At 44.2% G+C, this 26618-nt stretch overlaps 1 protein-coding gene across 1 annotated transcript in view; it reads right to left on the bottom strand.

Moving 5' to 3' along the window:
• Positions 1 to 5660: 5660 nt before the first annotated feature.
• Positions 5661 to 26618, bottom strand: part of mmp28 (matrix metallopeptidase 28) — a 47231-nt gene continuing 26273 nt past the window's right edge. The window contains exons 4-8 of the mRNA XM_055879399.1: positions 17353 to 17574; positions 16859 to 17104; positions 9210 to 9359; positions 8689 to 8856; positions 5661 to 8470 (exon numbers count right to left, since the gene is read on the bottom strand). Of these exons, the coding sequence (XP_055735374.1) occupies positions 8073 to 8470; positions 8689 to 8856; positions 9210 to 9359; positions 16859 to 17104; positions 17353 to 17574 (1184 nt within the window). The 3' untranslated portion in view covers positions 5661 to 8072. The remainder of the gene's footprint in view (positions 8471 to 8688; positions 8857 to 9209; positions 9360 to 16858; positions 17105 to 17352; positions 17575 to 26618) is intronic.

Here is a 26618-nt window from a genome sequence, read left to right as displayed (position 1 = left end):
GGAATTGTTCATAATGGTAAGAGCCCCCGGGATGAAACTCCTCCCAAAGCGTGGCGTGCACGCCATTTAATTGTCTGATTTCTCTGACCTGATGGGAGATCAAAGCAGTGGTGGGCTGGAGCGCATGGGGTGAGCTTTGCACTGTGTAGTGCGTTCGTTCAGTAGGTGAGGGGGATCCAATCAGTTTAGATGCCGCGGAAAAAATTGCAAGCAAGATTGCAAGCTTTCTGAATATACATTAGCAAACTTGAAAGAACTTGTGGTTCTCACAGTCAAGCGAAATTATACATTGTATCACTTGTGCGCTTTGAAGTGGAATCAACAGTATGTACAACATTGCTCCCAAACGGCACAGATGTGAGATTTTCTCGCTATATTAAATTGTAATTCCAAGTTGCACATCAAAATATTTAGGGTCATATGCTCTGCCATTTCTCTCCTTCACACCAGGGCTGCCAATAATATAGAGTTGCTATAAGACATAAATGGGAAATTAATGAAACCATAAACTATGAAATAGCTCCCAAACTACCATCAGATGTGTATATGTATTGAATGCACAGCCCTTCCAAAAATACATTTAAATCATGTTTATTTATTTTCTCAACCCTCCATGTATTTGATTTATTCCATTTCAAATTTGCCTCCCAGTGCGGCTTTACTTTTGGGCTATTATGATGCATCTGGCAATTTCTTCTCTCTTTTCCTAGCTGTGATGGTGCCAAAATGTAATTACAAGCATGAGGGGTAGCTGGCTGCTAGATGCTTTACTACTGAACAGATTATGGTACAGAGGTATTGTTTTAGTGTGTGCTAAAACAATAATGGCTTATTGACTTGTTTTTCCATGTGTTTTTGGAATTCCCTTATTATAATTGTCTGCCACTCACTACTTTTCTACATCTGATTGCAGTAAGATGTCATCATTAAGCAGTAAGTACTATACCATGTATGTCACTGAGGATGGCTTATTTTACACATGTTGTTGGTGTCTCTTCTGATATGGAAAATATTTAAACTACCTGTCTTACTCTGTAATGTCAGTGAAGGGTTTTTCTTCAGTTTCAATGTGATCCTCCCTAACCCTGTTGCTCTGTGACGGTGTTGTCAGGTAAGCTACTGGCCAGTCGGGTCCAGGAGCCCCTGATGAACATGCACCTGCTGGCCAACCCTGGGGACTCGCTCCTGCTACAGCCACCCTGGACCGCCTCCTCCGCTGAGTGTGCCCCAGCCTGTGCCTCTTCCACGTCTGAACGGGCCTGCTCCCTCCGCGACTACGCCCGTTCCCGCCTGTGACCGGAGGCCGGGTACTCCTCTCTGGCTGTGATGGACAGGAGCGCATCCTCCGGGTGCCTGACTTTCTGCAGTGCCCCCCCCCCCCCTGCCCAACCGAGACTTCTACAGCCTGGGCACGGGGATGCCCGTGTGGGGGGTGCGCCCGGTGCACTGTGGTGGGGAAATGCTGCAGGTGACGCTCTACAGCGGCTACGATAATTGACGACACGGCGTGGCTATACAAGGCGCTGCTGCAGAGGAGCAGAAGCCGGGGTTCTGTTGGTTCACACTCTACATGGAGCCGGGGCGGTGTCTGCAGCTGGTCACCTGGAATGTATTTCAATCAAGTTTGTGGAATTTCTTCCCTTAATGCTTTTGAGCCAATCAGTTGTGTTGTAACAAGGTAGGGGTGGTATACAAAAGATGGCCCTTTTTGGTAAAATACCAAGTCCATATTATGGCAAGAACAGCTCAAATAAGCAAAGAGAAATGAGAGTCCATCATTACTTTAAGACATGAAGGTCAGATAATCTGGAAAATTTCAAGAACTTTGAAAGTTTCTTCCAGTGCAGTCGCAAAAACCATCAAGCACTACGATAAAACTGGCTCTCATGAGGGCCGCCACAGGAAAGGAAGACCCAGAGTTACCTCTGCTGCAGAGGATAGGTTAATTACAGTTACCTGCCTTAGAAATTGCAGCCCAAACAAATGCTTTACAGAGTTCAAGTAACGGACACATCTCAACGTCAACTGTTTAGAGGAGACTGCGTGAATCAGTCCTTCATGGTTGAATTGCTGCAAAGAAACCATGACTAAAGGACAACAATAAGAGACTTGCTTGGGCCAAGAAACAATGGACATCAGACCAGTGGAAATCTGTCCTTTGGTCTGATTAGTCCAAATTTGAGATTTTTGGTTCCAACCGCTGTGTCTTTGTGAGACGCAGAGTAGGTGAACGGATAATCGCCGCATGTGTGGTTCCCGCCATGAATCATGGAGGAGGAGGTGTGGTGATGTGTGGGTGCTTTGCTGGTGACAGTTAATGGGACTACTAAACTATAAGGGCGGTTTGACCAAGAAGGAGAGTGATGGAGTGCTGCATCAGATGACCTGGCCTCCACAAGTGAGAAAGTTAGACTGAGGTTGACCATGCAGTAGGATTTTAAGTGAGGAGTCAACACAGCAGTTCTTTACTTGTGTTGCCCGTAGTGATGCTTTTATTAGCAAACGTGAAGATAATAAGCGTGGCGAAAAACGTGACAATTGTTTACAAAAGGAAGTAACAAACAGGAACATAAACCTGACGATAAACCAAATTGAAAAAGTTGCGATCAAACAACCCAACACCTGTCCCTTCCCTGACCTAGACATAAATGACAAGTCTTAAATACCCTACCTGGGAACCCTCTATAAGGACCATACTTTTTATTAACCAATCCTCAATTAGCAGATTCAAATACAGGAATGAATCACAAACTGATTTGGGCAATAATCAATATTAACAAGCAAAACAAACAGCAAATGCATCCAACAGGTTTGTAGAGTCACAAGCTTGATGTAGTAATTGCATGCTAGGAATATGGGACCAAATACAAAAACATTTAACTCCATTTTAATACACGTAAGTGAATTTGTCCCAATACTTTTGGTTACCTAAAATGTGGGGACGATGTACAAAAAGTGCTATAATTTCTAAACGCTTCACCCGATAAGGATGAAATGTGTCGGCTCATTGTATATCACTGCACTGGTTTCTCCTACTCGGCTATAAATGCACACATTCCCAGACAGAACGATGGCATCCAGGCATGCACAGGTTTTATACAGTATCATACTCTCATTTACCTTTCCTTCACGACATGTTGGCCAATAAAAGGAAAACAGTCCAAGCCAAGGCTGTGTTCAGGAAGGCCAAGGAAAAAATGGTTCACATTGAAACATACTTTCCCCATTGCACCTCTGTATAAACGCATAGTAACTTTGAGAGGCATGAATCGTCCCGACGGGCTGGATATAAGCTAATATTTTGGTCGTCAATCTTAAAGCTGCAATATGTAACTTTTTGGGCGACCTGACTAAATTCACATAGAAATGTGAGTTATAGATATTTCATTCACATTGAAAACAAGTCTAAGAAGCGGTCGGTCTGTTCTATGTGCGCTATTTTTATGCTTCCCGTGCTTAAGTAGAATTTTTGCCTCTTAATTTCGGTTTTGTTCACCAGCTGAAAATACAATATTTTCCGTTATGGAAAATATATTTCACAGCGGTATAGATGGTACAATGACTCTCTACACTATACTGGCTTGTTTTGTCACAGAAATTGAAATTAGGGGAATTATTAGAATTTTAGCACCCAGGAAATGGCAGATCCATTTCTGCATAGTGCATCTTTATTTGGAACTTAGGTTTGTTGTTTTTCCTGTCTCTGTAGGCTCCCTCCATGATTGTTGAACCGTCCATTATTTTCAGCTCAAGTCTCCCAGAGAAAGTTAAGTTAGTCTCTGTCCCCCAGGTCAAAGCCCCAGAGCAGCCTCAGCGACTCCTGACCTGTGCCTTCCCTCTGACCTGCCCCAGCGTCTCACCCAGAGGGCTACTGAGGAGCATTGTGTCTGCACTGCCTCCAGCAGCCCACGCCCTGTAGTCCTGCAACCAGATGACCCCAGTGACCCAGCCAGGGAACTGGCTGCGCACCGACCCAGGCCTTGAAATGCCTGCCTTACCTGGGGGTCTGCGGTGTCTGACTCCTGGGTCAGAAGTTAGTATTGTACAGTCATTAGCCTATTTTTTCTAGGATTAACACATTTGATTTATTATTTCAACAGCATCTTCTAATACTATACGAAACCATAAGTTGTTTTGAGTAGACCTTGCCAAACCACTGTGTTGAAAGGACACATTTTGAAAAGACGAATACTATGGGAGCTGATAATTAATTTATTTTCTGGGAACTTTTTCGTAAAGCCGTTAGTTTCAGGGACTGTGGTTAGGCTACATATTTGGTAATCGGTGTGTTCGAAGATGGCTTGAAGACGAGAGTACAACAAAGGACTAGAGGGCTAAGAGACTCCTTGTCTGAGATGATACTCGGTTAATAATGTATAAAGTGTGTGCTGACATTACCATGGAAGGCTGTTACATTTCATTACAAGGCTGTCTATAACCTAGGACAAGACAATGTTTACCAAACTGATCGTCTAGAGGCTGGTTTCTTAAATTAGCCTAAACCTGGACTAAAAAGCGCCTTCAGTGGAGAATCTCCATTGAGAGTGCCATTTAATCCAGGACTAAGTGTAATCTGTGTCAGGGAAACTGTCCCTTAACGTAATGAATTTAAACAGGCGAGTTGTGAAATAGGACTAATAATTTTTCTGAAGTTTTATGAACCAGAAATATGCATCACTAAAGTAATTCACTGTGTTTTGTAAATTACATTATTTTTGACATCTGACTAATTTGGGAATAATACTAGTCATTTGTTTTCAAATTGTTCTTAAGACATTATGATGATATGTTAGTGATTTATAAACTGGGTGGTTCATGCCCTGAATTCTGATTGGCTGAAAGCCGTGGTATATCAGATCGTATACCATGGGTATGACAAAACATTCCATTTTTTTCTGCTCTAATTGTTGGTAATCAGTTTTATAATAGCAATAAGGCACCTCGGGGGTTTGTGATATATAGCCAATATACCACGGCTACGGGCTGTGTCCTAGCGCGTCGTGCATAAGAACAGCCCTTAGCCGTGGTATATTGGCCATATACCACACCCCCTTGGGTCTTATTGCTTAAATATAACTCCAATAACTTTGTACTGCTGCATTGGGTACCATCCCTGTTTATACCTGGTGCTAACATCTGTACGGATCTTGTCTACATTCTCATTGTGCCCACATATTTTTAGACGGGTGTAGACTATTAAAAGAACTGATCCTGATAAATTGATTGGATGAAAGGTCAGTAATGAGAATATTAATGCTGTTCCAGGTGGGTGGAGTTTGCACTGGGTGAAAAGTGATGGCATTTGTTTTGAAACTGGACTGTCATGAGGCTGGGTTTCCCCATTCAAAGCCTATAGTGAAGTTGGCTCAAAAACAAGTGATGCAGGTCTATCAAGCACGTGTAGTAGTGATTTAGGGCTGGATTCAATCTGCATCGCAGAATTTCCATCTTATAGCTCAATTTAAATTTTAAAAGTGATATTCCTGCGTTTGCGGAGACGGCAGATTCGGCTCAATCGGAAATGACCTTTTACATTATAACGCGGATCTTCCGCGATACGGATTTAATCCACCCCTTAGGAGTTTTTGCATGCAAAAGTGTTGTTCGCTCTTGCTAAATCCCAATTCAACTTTTATAATCTACTGATATAAAGAAATGACTAACTCACTGAACACTTTATTTGGCACAGAAGGTCACAGGTTCTAATCTTGCTGATGTATATTTATTGGAGAACTAAACTAGGGGTATTCTTGGTTTAGGATCAGCAACACTGATGGCTAACAATACATTTGGGTTATGTCCGTTTCAGTAGACGAAGTGTCTTGTAAAATGTAGAGTAATGTATACGTCTGCAAATAAATAATTTTACCACTGGAAGGCAGCATTGTTCCAGAGAAGTTATCTGTATCTCACACAAATGAATCATTCAGAAGTGAATTACACATTGTTGGTCTTGTTGAGTATCTGAAATGTACAAGTGTAATACCAAAGCATAAAAACATGTAAGAAATCTTTAAGGCTTAAGTGTATCATACAAAAGCATTTTCTATGGAGTTGATTTACCACTGCGTACAGTGCATTCGGAAAGTATTCAGACCCCTTGACTTTACCCAAATTTTGTTACGTTCCAGCCTTATTCTAAAATGGATTAAATAAAAATCCTCAATTTCACACAATGACAAAGCGAAAACAGGGTTTTTAGAAATGTTTGCACAGGACCCCCTAAATATTCAGACCTTTTTGCTATAATACTCAATTGAGCTAAGGTGCATTCTGTTTCCATTGATCATCCTTGAGATGTTTCTAGAATGTGATAAATTCAATTGATTGGACATGATTTAGAAAGGCACACCACCGACTATATAAGGTCCCACAGTTGACAGTGCATGTCAAAGCAAAAACTAAGCCATGAGGTCGACGGAATTGTCTGGTAGAGCTCTGAGACAGGATTGTGTCGAGGCACAGATCCGAGGAAGGGTGCCAAAACATTTCTGCAGCCATGAAGGTGCCCAAGAACACAGTGGCCTCCGTTCTTAAATGGAAGAAGTTTGGAACCACCAAGAGTCTAGGAAGAGCTGGCCCCCCGACCAAACTGTGCAATCGGGGGAGAAGGGCCTTGGTCAGGGAGGTGACCAAGAACCCGATGGTCACTCTGAAAAAGCTCCAGAATTTCTCTGGAGATGGCAGAACCTTCCAGAAGGACCGCCATCTCTGCAGGACTCCACTAAATCAGGCCTTTATGGTAGTGGCCAGAAGGAAGACACTCAGTAAAAGGCACATGAGTTTGCCAAAAGGCACCTAACAGGACTCTGAGACAATGAGAAACAAGATTCTCTGGTCTGGTGAAACCTTTTGCCTGAATGTCAAGTGTCACGTCTGGGGGAAACCTGGTGCTATCCCTACTGTGAAGCATGGTGGTGGTAGCATCATGCTGTGGGGATGTTTTTCAGCGGCAGGGACTGGGAGACAGGGAAAGATGAACGGAGGGAGCAAAGTACAGAGATCCTTGATTAAAACCTGCTCCAGTGCGCTCAGGACCTTAGACTAGGCCGACGGTTCTTCCAACAGGACAATGACCCTAAGTACACAGCCAAGACAACGCAGGAGTGGCTTCTGGACAAGTCTCAATGTCCTTGAGTAGCACAGCCAGAGCCCAGACTTGAACCGGATCGAACATCTCTGGAGACCTGAAAATAGCTGTGCAGCACCTCCCCATCCAACCTGACTGAGCTTGTGAGGATCTGCAGAGAAGAATGGAGGAAACTCCCCAAATACAGGTGTGCCAAGCTTGTAGCGCCATACCCAAGAAGACTCGAGGCTGTAATCGCTGCTAAATGTGCTTCGACAAAGTACTGAGTAAAGGGTCTGAATACTTAAGTAAATGTTTTTGTTTTTAATACATTTTGCTGAATTTTCTAAACCTGTTTTTGCTTTGTCATTGGAGTTTTGTTTTTAGATTGATCAGGGTGGAAAAAAACATTTGAATAAATTTTTAAATAAGGCTGTAATGTAACAATTCAAGGTGTAGGAATACTCTCCGAATGCACTGTATTTGTGACCAGGGCTGGGATTCAATCCGAGGCACGTTGTAGAGTGCTTGACTTTAGAGATAATTTCCTAATGAGATGATATCTGCAGCGTTTACTGTGAATGCGATCTTCACGAATGTCGGGAACATTGCCTTTTTTTAAAGTGAATGGTCAGCAGTGCTCTACAGCATGACTGGCCGGGCCCAGGTTTAATATGCTCAACAATGTTCATTACTAATGTCAATTTTATTGTGTCATGAATCTTACCAAAAAGTCCAGTTCGATGGCACTGATGACAGTTTAAGGCCAACGACCCCGGCCGGCTCTAACCAAGTCTTCTATATTTAGATTGCACAGACATAATGGCCTTTTATATGTTTGGGTACTAGTCTGTTTCCACTCCTTATCATGCTAAACTGTTTGGCATATGATAGAGTATAAGGACTGGAATATTATCGGAAACAAACTTGTACCCAGGCTATCGTTTCAGGCTTTTGGCCTCATATCAACTTTGATATGAGTGCTGTAGCCCCCCCCTGTTTGTCACAGGATGCCATTGCCCCGGTGAGTCCTGCTCCTGCAGCCTATCCATTCCAGGTCCTGAGCCCACTGGCCTTCTCTGGTCATGCGCACCTTCACCGGGTCAAACCTCCAGTACTGCTGCTCCCGAAAGAAATAGAGGCGCCCGTCGGGACGGGTCAGCGCACCGTTGGTTCCCTGGGGCACCCCGGTCCAGTCGGCCAGCCGGCGCGGGTAGTAGGGCTCGGACCTCAGTGTGTGCAGGTTGAGCACGGAGTAGCGGGAGCCCTTAAAGAGGACCATGTGTCCCAGGGGGGCGTAGTAGAAGGCACAGTCTGGGTGGCAGGGGAGGCCGGCCTGGCTGCTCCTCCTGGGGAAGCCAGGGTCCAGGGCACTGCCCGAGTAACGCCATATACGCTTACCTGCAGAGGGAGGGTAGGGAGAGACAATTCAGCGCAATCAACACTAATTCCTCATTGAGGTACTTTATCCTGTTTGTGCTTTAGCCAGTTCCTCTGCTGTGTTATTTCAGTGTCATCCAACCATAGTCAGGGGAGTTGGCTAAAGCACAATTATCTGGGACCAGGTCACTTCACACGATCATCCACTGACTAAAGTGAATTGAAGGAGATTGCTTTACCTTTGAAGAAGTACCACTTGCTGTCCAGTGGGGAGAAGGCCGCGGCCTCGATGGCCAGCGGGAGGTGGCGCCAGCGCTGCTGGAGAGGGAGAGGTGCGCTCACGTTCCCCTGAGCCGACACCATCCAGTACACACTGCCCCGGAACACCAGCACTGTGTGGTTCTGGTCTGAGCACACAAAGACAGACAAGTATACATTAAATTATTATATTTAAGCAATAAGGCCGGAGGGGGTGTGGTATATGGCCAATATACCACGGCTAAGGGCTGTTCTTCTGCACAATGCAACACGGAGTGCCTGCATACAGCCCTTAAGCCATGGTATATTGGCCATATACCACAAACCCCCGAGATGCCTTATTGCTATTATAAACTGGTTACCAATGTAATTAGAGCAGTAAAAAAAAAAAAAGTCAGCCAATCAGCATTCAGTGCTCAAACCACCCAGTTTATAATATCCCAATGAATAACTTATATGTTTGAGGGGGGTTCAAATGATTGTGAGCACAGTCGTGCCCTACCCATAGTGATGGCATCAAAGACCCCCTGGCAGTAGAGGGGCTGGGTAATTTCAGGATGTTCCTCGGGCTCCTCAGCCATCTCCCACTCCTGCAGGGCTGAGCTGAATGCCTGGCCTGTTAACCTCATGGGCCGACCCCCCAGAGGCTTTCCTGGGGACGACAGAGAGAGGGAGACCATCAGTAGCCAACTCATCTGACCAACGGCGGGGTTGGAATGACAACTGTAGTCAGAAGGGGGGCTGGGTGGGGATATGTTGGCTGGGTGGGAGGTTGGGGGTGGAGGCCCACTTTGTTTTTCTTTTCCTGTACATACTGAATTTATTATTACTTAAAAACTCTGTAATATGATCAATACTTTGTAGTTATGTAACTTTAAAAAAATAAAATAATAAATCCTCTGAGCGGCAGCCCACAGGTACAAAACTAGTATGTGTGACATGATGAATGGAAAATGTGATATGAACAAAATAAAAAAAGTATAGGAATTTAAATATTGTAACCGTTATCTCCCAACAAAAAAATACTGTTTGCTGAAGCACATACAAATCCAGGATCAGGCCAGATAAGAGAATGAGACCATATGGAATGGGAGAGTAGATTGTATACAGACAAGTTCCAGTAGTTTAAGTGATATGGTGATAAGCGATGGGCACTATGATGTTGATGTATGAGCGTTCCATTGCGTCCGAGAGAATGTTGAGTCAGCCATCTAAACTAAACTCGTACAAGTGTTACTTCCACAATCTATCTGGTACATGGCCACTGATTATGAACTACCATGTGAATAAAAAGGAATGTTAACACAAATATTGTCTCACAGATTAATTTACTGCTCCAATGGGACAAATGTTGGTTGATACTTGATAAAGGAAGTCTGCATGCCAATGTCATTTTTTTCCCTTTAAAAAAATATGAGAAATACAAACCAAAATCAATGACAGTATTTTCTCTAAAACGGACATCATGGGAACAAACAACCCTCCCAAGTGGAAACAAACAGAACAATATTCTCAAATAGTCAATTATGTAAAGCTGGCCTTCCCAGGAAACTTGAGTTGCTGTGTACTGGACAAAGGGTTGCAAAGTTACTGGAATCTTCAGTAATTAAAATCATGACTTTAGTAATGTTTACTTGAATAACAAAATGTATATAGTATTAATTTTTTATATCTGTGTCCATATTGTCCATGAGTTTCTAGTAGATAGATCATATGGTACAAGAGAAAATAGCCTCATTAATGATAAAAGCATCTCATCAACAATAGCATCATTTTCAATTACCTCTACAACTCATCCAATGTTGACTTGTTCACAACTGCCACCAGTTTGACACAAACATTGACACCAAATACATATTAACATAGTAAAATAAATAAGTGTAAAACATTTTACAAAGGATATTTCATGTTGAAACCCTCATATAAAACACCAATGGTATTCACTAAGTTGATCGTTTATATTTAGGATAATGTTTTACAGTCTTGCGTTCTATTTTTTATTTTAAAAATCGTAATTATTTTATATGTGGTAAGACCAGAGAGGGCCAGAGATGACTACAGACACTTGTGATAATCTGAAGTATCCAAAAGGGCCACTAGATGTCTTTACATAAATTACATAAAATCTTTGAAAGATACGAACATTCTGGTCATTTACTGGTATAAGTCAAGAATGTCATTCTCGTTGAAAAGAATGAAGAAAGACACATGTGGCTACTGCAAACGGATGTCAAAAGAAACACAAAGCAGCATCCTATGATAAGGCTCTGGACATCACACACCCATTTTGTTTGCAACAGGCTGAGCAAACAATTGTCTTCGCAGTGATGATATCAGCATCCCTAAGGAGAGGAGGAAAATCTGAAAAGAATGCAACCTGGCAGGAAGAATAAAACAGAGATTCTTTGCTGAGCGCAGTGCTACTGTGTGTAATCTAAACATACTGTGTACTTGGGTCAGTCTACACAGACAATTTAAAATATATAACATTTACTAGATTACAAACTTGTGTGGCCAAGTCTACTGCAAAATCTCATACACTGTGACGTGACATTATCACCAAGACAAAGGTTCCGTCCCAAATGGCACCCTATTCCCTATATAGTGCACTACTTTTGACCAGAAGCCCTATGCGAGTCCCTATGGGCCCTGGTCAAAAGTAATGCACTAAGAAAAAAAATAAGGTTTCTGAAGCAGATGCCACGGCCGTACACCCCGACCAGAATGGTTAGAAGTATGTAGGAAGGTTCTTGGTCAGATTCAGTACAGTGAAGTTATTCAGGTCAGACAGACATCTGGTTCCCATCATCACATGGTGTTAACGCACACGTATTCTGCCCGCAGGGCACTGCATACCTTAATATCTCAGAAGATACACTGTTTGTTTTCATCCCCTTGTTCTGTATGAGGAACCCAATACCACAATCAGCAGTGATAATGCTTAGAGACTTGATATAAAGGGGAGCAGATCTGTATCAATATATGAAATATGCTAAATGTTTTGAACTAAAAAGGAGTAGAATGTACTCAACTGTAAGTCTTTTCATTTCAATGAAAAAACAATTGTTTACAAAGGGGTGGAGTTGATTCTCCTCCAGAAATCAAACAGAGAAAGGCATCTACAATTGGCATGTATACAAGACTACATTTTGTTGGATCCAGGTAGGACCGCTCAATAGCCACGGAGACATTCCTGGATAAATGCCTGCAGGTGGATGGATGGGACTCATCATACAACAGCAGCATCAACCTGTGGAAACCTGTCTTACACATGCCAGGAGGGAGCGAAAACCTCCACGGCAAATTGCTACTCCATTTGTTCTACATAAAAACATGTAGGCTATGCATGCAGACTAGGGCTGAATATTTCCCCGGTATTTTACAAATGTTCCATCCCGAGAATAAATCGTTTTTCTACTGGGTAACCCAGTATTTCCCAGCTAAAACCCGAAGTGTCATTCAAAAGCATTATAAAGCACAAGTAGGCCTCTGTCTGGATTAGATTAGAGCTTTGATAGAATATTCAAGCCTGAGGCTACCTGAGCCTGAACCATACATTAAATACATTTTATGAGTCCTACATTGAAGACATTCATCGAGCCCAAGCCCAAAAAAGCCCAAATGTTTGTTATCCAATATATATGATAAAGGCTACTGCACATTATGCACAACAAAAGCCCATAAATGTAGCTAGTTATATGCACTCTTGGGTAAATAAATGAAACAAGCTCCAGACAGCTAATCTTTTTGAGTGTGAACTGTATTACTACTGTACTGCGTTGTCTTACACTGTATTATCTGGACTGGAATTGCGGGCATCGTTCAAACCATGATAAAGCAGGGAGAGAACATGTGATTCTGGTGCAGCACATACAACTAGCGAATTAGATATTCATTTTGAAATTGAATAGGGCCTATTTGTATAATTAGTAAGCTGACGCATATATAAGCATACCTTTCAGAATATTTCACATAAGTATTAAGACCCTTTGCTATGAGACTCGAAATGGAGCTCAGGTGCCTCCTGTTTCCATTGATCATCCTTCAGATGTTTCTAGAACTTGATTGGAGTCCACCTGTGGTAAATTTAATTGATTGGCCATGATTTGGAAATGCATACACCTGTCTATATAAGGTCCCAGAGTTGACATTGCATGTCAGAGCAAAAATCCAGGATTGTGTTGAGGAACAGATCTGGGGACCAAAACATTTCTGCAGCATTATAGGTCCCCTAGAACACAGTGGCCTCCATCATTCTTAAATGGAAGAAGATTGGAACTACCAATACTCTTCCTAGAGCTGGCCACCTGGTCAAACTGAGCAATTGGGGGAGAAGGGCCTTGGTCAGGGAGGTGACCAAGTACCCAATAGTCACTCTGACAGAGCTCCAGAGTTCCTGAGTGGAGATGGGAGAACCTTCCAGAAGGACAACCATCTCTGCAGCACTCCACCAAATCAGGCCTTTATGGTAGAATGGCCAGACGGAAGCCACTCCTCAGGAAAGGGCATCTAAAGGACTCAGACCATAAGAAACAAGATTCTCTGATCTGATGAAACCAAGATTGAAATCTTTGGCCTGAATGTCAAGTGTCACGTCTGGAGGAAACTTTGCACCATCCCTATGGTGAAGCATGGTGGTGGCAGCATCATGCTGCGGGGATGTTTTTCAGCGGCAGTGACTGGGAGACTGGTCAGGATCGAGGGAAAGATGAACAGAGCAAAGAACAGAGAGATCCTTGATGAACACCTGCTCCAGAGCGCTCAGGACCTCAGACTGGGGTGAAGGTTCACCTTCCAACAGGATAATGACCCTAAGCACACAGCCAAGACAACGCAGGAGTGGCTTCGGGACAAGTCTCTGAATGTCCTTGAGTGGCCCAGCCAGAGCCTGGACTTGAACCCGATCAAACAATCTCTGGAGAGATCTGAAAATAGCTGTGCAGCAACACTCCACATCCAACCTGACAGAGCTTGAGAGGATCTGCAGAAAAGAATGGGGGGGAAACCCCAAATACAGGTGTGCCAAGCTTGTAGCGTCATACCCAAGAGACTCGAGGCTGTAATCGCTGGCAAAGATGCTGACAGTGAGGAAAGGATGAAGCAACAGTAGAGAGAGAAATAGGAGGTAGGCTAATAACATTAGGGGAATAAGGTATTTCTGTTTTTTATTTTTAATACATTTGCTAACATTTCTAAAAACCTGTTTTTGCTTTGCCATTATGGGTTATTGTGTGTAGATTGATGAGGACAGTTTTTAAATGTAATCAATTTTAGAATATGCCTGTAAAAAAGTCAAGGGGTCTGAATACTTTCCAAATGCACTGTATATATATATATATATATATAAATCTAGAACAGGTTTATCTACAGTATTTTGGATGCAATTTGAATGGAGTTGGAGGAGAGAAAAGACTGAGTGCTTGCGTGTGCACTGACTTACAGCAGCGATATTTGAGTGATAGGCTGTTTTAAAACTCTGCAGCTGCATAAAAAAAATATACATCTTTACAATTCAAAAAATAAGATGACCTCCGAAAGTCAGACGGACGTGGGTAAATTAGACCAGACGGAGGTGGGTAAATTAGACCAGACGGAGGTGGGTAAATTAGACCAGACGGAGGTGGGTAAATTAGACCAGACGGAGGTGGGTAAATTAGACCAGACGGAGGTGGGCAAATTAGACCAGACGGAGGTGGGCAAATTAGACCAGACGGAGGTGGGCAAATTAGACCAGACGGAGGTGGGCAAATTAGACCAGACGGAGGTGGGCAAATTAGACCAGACGGAGGTGGGCAAATTAGACCAGACGGAGGTGGGCAAATTAGACCAGACGGAGGTGGGCAAATTAGACCAGACGGAGGTGGGCAAATTAGACCAGACGGAGGTGGGCAAATTAGACCAGACGGAGGTGGGCAAATTAGACCAGACGGAGATGGGTAAATTAGACCAGACGGAGATGGGTAAATTAGACCAGACGGAGATGGGTAAATTAGACCAGACGGAGATGGGTAAATTAGACCAGACGGAGATGGGTAAATTAGACCAGACGGAGATGGGTAAATTAGACCAGACGGAGATGGGTAAATTAGACCAGACGGAGATGGGTAAATTAGACCAGACGGAGATGGGTAAATTAGACCAGACGGAGATTGGTAAATTAGACCAGACGGAGATTGGTAAATTAGACCAGATGGAGATGGGTAAATTAGACGCGCATTCTGTCTTTATATTACTGTAGCATAGACTAATCTGCAGCAAATGTAGGCCTGTCTGTCACAAGAAAAAAAAGTTACCATGAGATGATAGGTCTGCATGCGTTGTGAACTGCGCTCCATACTGAGATGGGCGGTCTGTCCCCACCCTGAGCGTTGACGATTCATCATGCAGAGGCCATAGAGAAGCCAGATTTAGACAAAGCATATCATTTAACAGTTCCATTTCACGCCACACTGTTCATATAAATAATTGATAATAATGTATAGGTTTCTCGCAGTTATTTATCCCAGGAAAAAGGAGTGGTTTTGGGCGGTAAATCTTGGTAACCGAGTACTCGCCATTCAACCCTAATGCAGAGCCCAGTCCGCAATAACATGAGCTCTGTTCTCCAGTAACAGTAACACTAACACTGGGACAACCAATCTACCCTCGTGACAGCACTGTCAGGTAAACAGTGTGTGTGGAGGTATAATAAGGTCTTAAGTGCAGTTGAGAGAGAAGATATACTGTATACTGAACAAAAATATAGACGCAACATGCAACAATTTCAATTTGAGTTACAGTTCATGTGAGGAAATCAGTCAGTTGAAATAAATTCATTAGGCCCTAATCTATGGATTTGACATGACTGGGAATACAGATTCGCATCTGTTGGTCACAGATACCTTAAAAAAAAAAATGGGCCTCACAATAGACCTCAGGATCTCGTCACTATTTTTGTGCAATCAAATTTCCATCGTTAAAATGCAATTGTGTTCGTTGTCTGTAGCTTATGCCTGCCCATATCATAACCCCACCGCCACCATGGGGCACTCTGTTCACAATGTTGACTTTAGAAAAAACGCTCGCCCACACGACACCATACACGTGGTCTGCAGGTGTGAGGCCGGTTGGATGTACTGACAAATTCTCTAAACGATGTTGGAGGCGGCTTATGGTAGATGAACATGCAATTCTCTGGCAAAAGCTCTGGTGGACATTCCTTCAGTCAGCATGCCAACTGCACGCTCCCTCAAAACTTGAGACATCTGGCCTCCCGGGTGGCGCAGTGGTCTAGGGCACTGCATCGCTGCGCTAGCTGCGCCACCAGAGACTCCGGGTTCGCGCCCAGGCTCTGTCGCAGCCGGCCGCGACCGGGAGGTCTGTGGGGCGACGCAAAATTGGCCTAGCGTCGTCCGGGTTAGGGAGGGTTTGGCCGGTAGGAAAATCCTTGTCTCATCGCGCACCAGCCACTCCTGTGGCGGGCCGGACGCATGGCTTTCGACCTTCGTCTCTCCTGAGCCCGTACGGGAGTTGTAGCGATGAGACAAGATAGTAATTACTAGCAATTGGATACCACGAAAATTGGGAGAAAAGGGTATAACATTTTTTTTTTTTATTATGTTACTGTATTTGACAAAACTGCACATTTTCGAGTAGCATTTTAGTGCCCCCAGCACAAGGTGCACCTGTGTAATGATCATGTTGTTTAATCAGCTTCTTGATATGCCAGACCTGTCAGGTGGATGGATTATCTTGGCAAAGGAGAAATGCTCACTAACAGGAATGTAAAAAAATGTGTGCAAAAAAATTGGGAAATATGCTTTTTGTGCGTATGAAATAATTCTGTAATCTTTTATTCCTGCTAATGAAACATGGGACCAACACTTTACATGTTGCGTTTATATTTTTGTTCAGTATAGTATACAATGAGGTAATTAAGTGATGTCAGTCTGTCTCCCTCTCTTTCTAGGGAGCATATGGACAGTTCCGCTTGTTTAATGATGCAATTCCTTTCAACACTTTTTGCTTATAAATCTGACTGAGATGGCTGTCGACGCCCCATTTAACCTTACATACAGACAGATGGTTTAATTCACAGACATGCCTTGTAGTGTATACAGTATATGACATCATTGGTTTTAACTTGAATGGAGGACAATGTATATCATTTACCATAGAGCTGCTGCACTGCAGCGATGTCATCCCAGCTGAGGACCAGGGCGCGGCCTAGCTTCCTGTAGTAGGGGGACATGAGGGAGTGGCGCACCGGTGAGTGCTCCAGCCCCAGTGTGTGGCCTATCTCGTGGGCTGTCACCATGAACAGGTTGTGGCCCTTGTGTCCGTACAGCGTCCACCTCTCTGCCATGTCGAAGTGGGCCTCCCCCCGGCAAGGGAAGAAGGCATGTGCTAGAGCTCCCCCTATAGGATAGGAGAGGGCGTGTGAGAGGTTTGGACAGGACAGGAACTCCATTGCCCCTCTCTGGTGCCCAGATTTTGGTGATTAAGCTATTTCTTTACTTTAAAAGAATAGTAGGGCAAGTTTTTACGGACCATGTGACCTGAAAACTAGCTATGAATTATAGCCCAGTGTCAGGTTACATGGTCAGGAAAAAAGCTCCAGGCCCCATGGTAATATCCAGTAGGGTGAAGATGATGTGGGGCCTGACCTGGGCCATCAAAGGCGTTGCTGGCCCCGTCATTGTGCTCGCCCTCGTAGAACGCCAGGCGGATGTCCGTGGGGCCCTCTGGGACCTCCTGGAAGGCCAGGCCTGACACGTTGCTCCACAGCTGAAAGGCGGCGCGCACCGCAAGCCGCACGGGGCCCGGCGCAAGGTGACGTGGCCAGTTCACGATCCTGTAGGTCAGGTGACGCTTGTACCATTTCTCACCTGCAGGGGCAGAGATGACACAGAGAACCATGGGTACATGCCAATGACAAATAAACAAAAAAAGGACTGCACGGGACACCACCACATTGCTCATTATAATAAAATAAAATAAAATAAAATACTTTCCCCACCAAGTAAGTTTAATGTGATATGACGGTGTTGGTATTTCAACATTTGCTTTAAAATCACATACATTGCAACGTCCTTAAGAGTCTATTGACGCACATGTCATCTAAGTTAAATAATAAAAAAATCCCCATCAACATACGTCAGTTTAAGCCAGTTGAAGCATTTTGCATGGGCTGCGTCTCAATCCGCCGCATGTCGCCTATGTCGCCTTTCCGCATCGGCGTGGAAGGTGGCCGAGCTACAGTGGTGTTCGTCAGACCATGAGACATGCGGAAAATCGGTCTTCTCAGCGTCAAAACGGCCTACAAACTCGTATGACCACTCGATGGAAAGGGGAGACTCATGAACATGATGGTGTTTCCCATTTTGCTCTACGACCCCCACAAGTGTCATGGGTCTCATCTGAAGGTAACCCATACAATGGAAGTATGGAGGTGGTTTTGTGCCAATACAAATAGGGGGTTCAATGTCCAAAAAAACTAAAATATTTCCTGAGATTTCTTATATCTTCAAAACCTTATTCGTTATGATACATTTATGTATTTTTTTGCCATCTATAAATGTGTTATTCAATGTATTTCTATGGGCAATAGTAGTAAAATTCCAAACTGCCTCTGGAAGCAATGTCAGCACAAGAACTGTTCGTCGGTAGCTTCATGAAATGGGTTTCCAAGGCCAAGCAGTCGCACACAAGCCTAAGATAACCATGTGCAATGCTAAGCGTCGGCTAGAGTGGTGTAAAGCTCGCCCGCCATTGGACTCTAGAGCAGTGGAAACGCATTCTCTGGAGTGATGAATCACGCTGGCATTCTGACGGACGAATCAGGGTTTGGCGAAAGCCAGGAGAATACTACCAGCCCGAATGAAAAGTGCCAACTGTAAAGTCTGGTGGAGGAGGAATAATGGTCTGGGGCTGTTTTTCATGGTTCGGACTAGGCCCCTTTATTCCAGTGAAGGGACATCTTAACGCTACAGCATGCTAGACAATTCTGTGCTTCCAACTTTGTGGCAACAGTTTGGGGAAGGCCCTTTCCTGTTTCAGCATGACAATGCCCCTGTGCACAAAGCAAGGTCCATACAGAAATAATTTGTCGAGATAGGTGTGGAAGAACTTGACTGGTCTGCACAAAGCCCTGACCTCAACCCCATCGGGATGAATTAGAACACCGATTTTTTACTTTTAAAAATGTAACCTTTATTTAACTACGCAAGTCAGTTAAGAACAATTTCTTATTTACAATGACGGCCTACCCCAGCCAATCCCTAACCCAGACGACGCTCGGCCAATTGTGCGCCGCCCTATGGGACTCCAAATCACGGCCGGTTGTAATACAGCCTGGAATCGAACCAGGGTCTGTAATGAAGACTAGCATTGGGATGCAGTGCCTTAGACCACTGCGCCACTCGGGTGTCTAAATTCACTAATGCTTGTGGCTGAATGGAATTAGAGCATCCAAAACATGCTCAATGGGTGACATGTCTGGTGAGTATGTTTACAGATCCTTGCAGCATGGGGCCGTGCATTATCGTGCTGAAACATGAGGTGATGGCGGAGGATGAATGGCACGACAATGGGCCTCAGGATCTCGTCACGGTATCTCTGTGCATTCAAATTGCCGTCGATGAAATACAATTATGTTCGGAGTCCGTAGCTTATGACTGCCCTTACCATAACCCCACCGCCACCACGGAGCACAAACCGCTCGCCCACACAACGCCACACACGCTGTCTGCCATCTGCCCGATACAGTTGAAACCGGGATTCATAAGTGAAGAGCACACTTCTCCAACGTGCCAGTGGCCATCGAAGGTGAGCATTAGCCCACTGAAGTCAGTTACAACGCCGTAGTGCAGTCAGGTCAAGACCCTGGTGAGGATGAAGTTGTGCAAAGAATGAGAGAAATAAGCTTTTTGTGCGTATGGAAGATTTCTGGGGACTTTAATTTCAGCTCACGGAACATGGGACCAAAACTTCACATGTTGAGTTCATATTTTTGTTTAGTATAGTTGAAAAGTTGCTAATTAACACAATGCTAAAGTTGTCTGTGATGAGATTCAAACACGCAACCTTTCAGTTGCTAGACCTTGGTTAGCTAAAAGTGTTAAGGTTAGGGGAAGGGTTAGCTAACATGCTAAGTAGCAAATAGTTGAAAAGTTGCTAATTAGCTAAAATGCTAAAGTTGTCCGTGATGAGATTCAAACACACAACCTTCGGGTTGCTACACCTTGGTTTTTACCTTAGGTAACCTTCTGTAATGTACCCATACCAAACGTAATATATAACAATTTGAGTGTCTCGGATTTATGTTTACTATGTTACGTCTAGTCTATGAGACCAGGCTGGTGATTTAGGCATAATTACAGTGCATTCGGAAAATATTCAGACCCCTTGACTTTTTCCACATTATGTTACAGCTGTATTCTAAAATGGATTAAATTGTTTCCCCCCCTCATCTATCTACACACAATACCTCAGGATGACAAAGCAAAATCTGTTTTTTAGATATTATAGCAAACGTATAAAATAAAATAAATATCACATTTACATAAAGTATTCAGACCCTTTACTCAGTACTTTCTTGAAGCACCTTTGGCAGCATTTACAGCCTAGAGTCTTCTTGGGTATGACGCTACAAGATTGGCACACATGTATTTGGGGAGTTTCTCCCTGTCTTCTCTGCAGATCCTCTCAAGCTCTGTCAGGTTGGATGTGGAGCAACGCTGCACAGCTATTTTCAGGTCTCTCCAGAGATGTTCGATCAGGTTCAAGTCCGGGCTCTGGTTGGGCCACTCAAGGACATTCAGAGACTTTTCCCGAAGTCGGAGGTCCTGAGGCTCTGGAGCAGGTTTTCATCAAGGATCTCTGTACTTTTCTCCGTTCATCTTTCCCTCGATCCTGACTAGTCTCCCTGTCCCTAGCGCTGAAAATAAATCCCCACAGCATGATTCTGCCACCACCATGCTTCACCGTAGGGACGGTGTCAGGTTTCCTCCAGACGTGACGCTTGACATTCAGGCCAGTGTTTTCAATCTTGATTTCACCAGATCAGAGAATCTTGTTTCTCATGGTCAGTCTTTAGGTACCTTTTGGCAAACTCCAAGCGGACTGTCATGTGCCTTTTACTGAGGGGTGGCTTCCGTCTGGCCACTATCATAAAGGCCTGATTGGTGGAGTGCTGCTGAGATGGGAGAACCTTCCAGAAGGACAACCATCTCCACAGAGGAACTCTGGAGCTCTGTCAGAGTGACCATCGGCAGTGACCATCGACCACCTCCCCCGATTTCTCAGTTTGGCTGGGCAGACAGCTCCAGGAAGAGTCTTGGTGGTTCCAAACTTCTTCCATTGAAGACTGATGGAGGCCACTGTGTTTTAGGGGACCTTCAATGCTGCAGACATTTTTTGGTACCCTTTCCCAGATCTGTGCCTCGACACAATCCTGTGTCAGAGCTCTACAGACAATTCCTTCGTCTTCATGGCTTGGTTTTTGCTCTGACATGCATTGTCAACTGTGGGACCTCATATAGACATTTATATGCCTTTCCAAATCATGTCCAATCAACTGAATTTACCAAGGTAGACTCCAATCAAGTTGTAGAAACATCTCAAGGATGATCAATGGAAACAGGATGCACCGGAGCTCAATTTCACATCTCACAGCAAAGGGTCTGAATACTTATGTAAATAAAATATTTTTTTTATACATTTGCAAAAAAATATATATATGTTTTTTCGCTTCGTCATTATGGGGGTATTGTGTGTAGATTGATGAGGGGGAAAAATGTATTGAATAGATTTCAGAATAAGAGGGCTCCCGAGTGGCGCAGTGGTCTAAGACACTGCATCTCAATACAAGAGGCATCATTGCTGTATGCTTGACTGTGTGTCCCAGTCAAGGTTTTTTTGTTGCACCCATTTGTTGTTGGGGGGGGGGGTAAAGCTCAATGTTTTTTTTCTTTACAAGACTGTAATCGCCTCGTGTATACACGAGATTACACAATCTAGAAATCACTAAAGCAAACAACCACACACAGCATGCAAAGCATACAACAACGAGAGGAAAAGTTCTTAGCAGGAAACAACCATTACCCAGAGATTAGTGGAACCGGCTGGAGCCTGGACCGTAACCGTAACAGCCTGGCTGTATCAGCCAGAGATTTTTTTTGATTTCACCTTTATTTAACCAGGTGGGCTAGTTGAGAACAAGTTCTCATTTGCATGCAACTGCGACCTGGCCAAGATAAAGCAAAGCAGTTCGACACATACAACAACACAGTTACACATGGAATAAACAAACATACAATCAATAATACAGTAGAAAAAGTCTATATACAGTGTGTGCAAATGAGGTAGGATAAGGGAGGTAAGGCAATAAATAGGCCATGGTGGCGAAGTAATTACAATATAGCAATTAAACACTGGAATGGTAGAATGTGCAGAAGATGAATGTGCAAGTAGAGATACTGGGGTGCAAAGAAGCAAGATAAATAAATAAATACAGCATGGGGATGAGGTAGATTGGATGGGCTATTTACAGATGATCTATGTACAAGTGCAGTGATTTGTGAGCTGCTCTGACAGCTGGTGCTTAAAGCTAGTGAGGGAGGTAAGAGTCTCCAGCTTTGGTGATTTTTGCAGTTCGTTCCAGTCATTGGCAGCAGAGAACTGGAAGGCGAGGCGGCCAAAGGAAGGATTACTTCTGTCATATGATATGACACCACATTGCCCATATAGTGCACTGCTATCAACCAGAGCCACCTTAATCCATAATGCACTACTTTTGAACAAAGCCACCCTATTCTCCATAAAGTGCACTACTTCTGCAGCCTCGCAAGCCAACTGATCTCATGAGCTTGCATGAATGTTCAGTGTTTCCCCTATATGCACTTTCCTCTATAGCGCACCGCCGTTTAAGTGTAGCCACCACACCGCAATATATTTTTTAAGTAAGATCATCTTTGAGAACTAACAATCACCCCCCTAAAAAAATCTAGCCAGTCAGGGAGAATCCAAAATTCCAAAAATGTCATGGCATGGGGCCCCAATTGTTTTTGTTATAATGTTTGAGTCACTCAGATAGCATAAAACAAGGTATAAGTCATGGCAAAATGTGTATAATTAATTCGCTTAGAAACAGGCATTTTTCTTTTAGCCTCATGACAAAATGTGTAGAATTGCAGGGAACTAGATCTAAAATGTTCTCTCAGCCACATGGCAAAATGTGTAGAATTGCAGGGAACTAGATCTAAAATGTTCTCAGCCACATGGCAAAATGTGTAGAATGTCAGGAAATTAGCTCTAAAGCAGCAATTGTCTTTGCGGCCAAGGGGCCTCTAAAACTACCATGTAATGTCATGGGGCGCCCATTGATTTTGTTATGTTTGGGTCAATCAGATGGCTTATGCCTTGCTCTTATGCTATGGAAAAATGTATATAATTCAAGGACATTAACTTTTTAAACTGAAAATGTTCTCTCAGCCACATGGCAAAATGTGTAGAATTGTAGAAAATGAGCTTTGAAACTGCTACATTTTGTTTCTGCTGCCAAGAGGACCTCTAAAACCGCACCATTGGCAACGCCCACTACCATGCTGCCCCCCCTCATTTCTCTGCCTAGGGGAAACACTGCAGATACCTGCGTAGCGAACATTCATGTAAACTCGAGAGATTAGGTGTCTTGCAAGGCTACTACTTTTGACCGGAGCCACCACATTCCCCATATAGTGCTGTAATCAGAGCCGAAATGCGTGTCAATTGGGATTAGGCCTGTCAAAGATCAGCCACAGAGGAGAGATGTTAACTGGGAGGTCTCGTCAGACACCAGAGTTGTAGTGAGTGCAGTGCACACTTGAGCCATCTCGATCCTGGACACAGAGATAGAGACGAGGTTTAGATTTTTTTTTTTTTAAATATCTACCCTTTGACTAGATAACCAGCCTCTCACCCACTCCTCCCCATTAGGCTCATATGGCAGAAACATATTGCGAAGGCAGGTCTTTTCTTGGTAATCTGGACATTTGGATGAATTAAAAACGACCTAAGACTTTGGTGAATTTGTAATTGTTTTCAAGAGTGCGACCTAGCAGGAGCATGCTTTGACTCTGCATCCTTGAAATACGTGTGCGTGGTTTTACGCGCTATTACACACTGAGTCGAGCTAAATTACATAAGGATGGACAACAGTCGTGGCAGACATAATATAATGAGAGAAAATACATGTCAGTGGAGGCTGGTGGGAGGAGCTATAGGATAATGGACTCCTAATGGCTGGAGTCAAAAGTGGTTTCCATATGTTTGATACCATTCCATTTATTCCTTTCCAGCCATTACAGTGAGCCTGTCCTCCTATAGCTCCCCCCACCAGACTCCACTGAAGTGTGTGTTTTTTTCCCTTGGGCTATTACAAATCTGAATATTACGCACCATATTCTAGAACTATTGTGCATTACGAGTCATTATGACGCAGCTGTCACAAATCGTCAAAGAGTCATGCATTGATTTCGTCAGTTGCGTTCAACTTTGAGCATTACTTGCGTCTTACCAGTGTGTTTTACGTCATCGTTTCCTTATCCGTGTCTTCTCGTGATATTGAAAAGTAATTAGCTAGTCTACTTGTTTCTTTTAAAGTGATTATTATTGAACAATTGTCTTTTTTCTTTGGTAATCAAAAGGGATCTGCATCCATACATTCAGCCTGTCATGGATAGAAGCTTAAGTTGTGGAGGCCCATGTGCAGACGATAGTGGGCCTGTGGCGAACTCTCCTGAGGCCTTCCTGGTGAAGAGGCAAAAGAGCTTGGTGAGTTGATTGCATTACTGCAGCCTGTCCTGGACTAAAGTAGCGATGCTATGGACGTTTCACCACAGCAGAAGGGAGAGATATGATAGAAGAGGAGAGAGTAGTGGGAGAGAGAAAGCGAAGATTGCGACGGCGCATGATCATCTGGGTAGGGGCTGAGTGGTTAGGGTTGGAGGAAAGGGAGCCAGAAAAGGAAACAAAGTAGTGATCAGAGACCTGGAGGAGGGTTGCAGTGACATTAGTAGGTGAGCAGCCTCTAGTAAAGATGAGGCCAAGCGTATTGCCTGCCTTGTGAGTTAGAGGGGATTGGGAAAGTGTTGAGGTCAAAAGAGGTAAGAAGACATCCCTAGTGGCACAGTGGGTCTAAGGCACTGCATCTCCGGCTTCGATCCCAGGCTGTGATCGGGAGACCCACGAGGCAGCGCACAATTGGCCCACCGTCGTCCAGGTAAGGGAAGGATTTGGCTGGCCGGGATTTGCTTGTCCCATCGTGCTCTAGTGGCGAGGCGGGCGCCTGCAAGCTGACTTCGGTCACCAGTTGTACAGTGTTTCCTCCGACACATTGGTGCGGCTGAATTCCGAGTTAAGCGAGCAGTGTGTCAAGAAGCAGTGCGGCTTGGCAGGGTCGTGTTTCGGAGGACGCATGGTTCTCGACCGTCACCTCTCACAAGTGCGTTCAAGAGTTGCAACGATGGGACAAGACTGTATCTACCAATTAGATATCAGGAAATTGGGAAGAAAAAGGGGTAAAACATTGTTTTTATAAAGAGGCAAAGAGGGGAAAGAGAGAGTTGGAAAGAAATGAATCTAATGCAGACGTCGAGAGGTTGAAGTAGCCAAGTACAAAGAACGGTGAGCCAGGAGTCAGGAAATTCACTTATCAAGTTGTCAAGCTCATTGAGGAACTCTCCAAGGGCACGTGATAGGTGATAGATGACAATAATGTTAAGCTTGAGTGGAAATTAGCAGACCTGTGCCATCACCGCAACGACCAGATGCTCTCGGACTATGAGAGAAAACATAGTCAGGTGAAGAAAGAGAAGCTGGAGTAGCAGTGCTCTCTGGGGTGATCCATGTCTCCGACAGGGCCAACAAGTCAAGGGACTGAAGGGCAGCATAGGCTGAGATGAACTTTGCGTTCTTGACCACAGATCGGTAGTTCCAAACCCTTCCAGAGACCCGGAATTCCACATGGGATGTGCGGGCAGGGTACACTAAATTAGAAGGGTTGCAGCCAATCGGTGGGGAGTGTCTGTAAAGCCTACAGGGAGAGGTGCAAACAGGTATAGAAAAGACACACATAGTTGACAAAGCTACAAAAGGGCAACATGAGATAATCCGTAAATAACTAGGTAAGATACTCAAGTGAGATAATGGTGTGGAGCCTTCCTCTCTTTCCTTCCTTGAACAACTCGGGAGAACCGTCTTACAGCTGCCGTTGAGGAACCAGGGGAGACTGAAGAACTAACACTAATTGCTTAGCAGAGGTGGAGAGCACGCATCCCTGTACTAATTGCTGATTGCCAAGAGAGGTGAAACCACTCCCCCTCCAATACAGCCACTGATTATCAAAACAAGTCAATTGCCCTGCCCCTTATCCTGGTTGATGCAAATTATGAGCAGTCAGCAGTTCACACACCAAGTAAGCCACTGGGAAGACAGGTAGCACTTAAAGTAGATGGCCCTAGCTATAAAAAAAGACAGTACTAGACCACAACAGATAAAGACAAAAAATATATACTCATCACTCCTGGAGATATCAGGAGTCCTCTAGCTATAGATTGAAGCCAAATGGACACTTCACCACAGATATGGACATGGCCCCTCTCCCCTGAAGCCATCCGAACACAGATGCAGCTGCTCCGCCAAGAGGTTGTGGAGCTTAGTGCTTCTATCAGCCAAGTTCTGGATGAACCCGAGACAACCTCCTTGGACACACCGACACCACCTCTTCCTAAAGCCGCCTGGGCCTCCAAGGGTGAGCCTCGGAGGGCCCTGAGCCGGTCCTCCATCTCCAATATTATGGGCAAGTCATGGCTGTTCTCCTTCTACCCTCACGGTGACCTCATTGGCCAACCAGTTCCTGAGTAGAAGCCTGTGGTTATGGCTGACAAGGCTT

The sequence above is a fragment of the Salvelinus fontinalis genome, chromosome 24 (assembly GCF_029448725.1).
Source record: "Salvelinus fontinalis isolate EN_2023a chromosome 24, ASM2944872v1, whole genome shotgun sequence".
NCBI classification, from domain to species: domain Eukaryota; kingdom Metazoa; phylum Chordata; class Actinopteri; order Salmoniformes; family Salmonidae; genus Salvelinus; species Salvelinus fontinalis.
The sequence above is the reverse complement of the archived record's forward strand: the minus strand, read 5'-3'. Positions and strand labels throughout refer to the sequence as shown.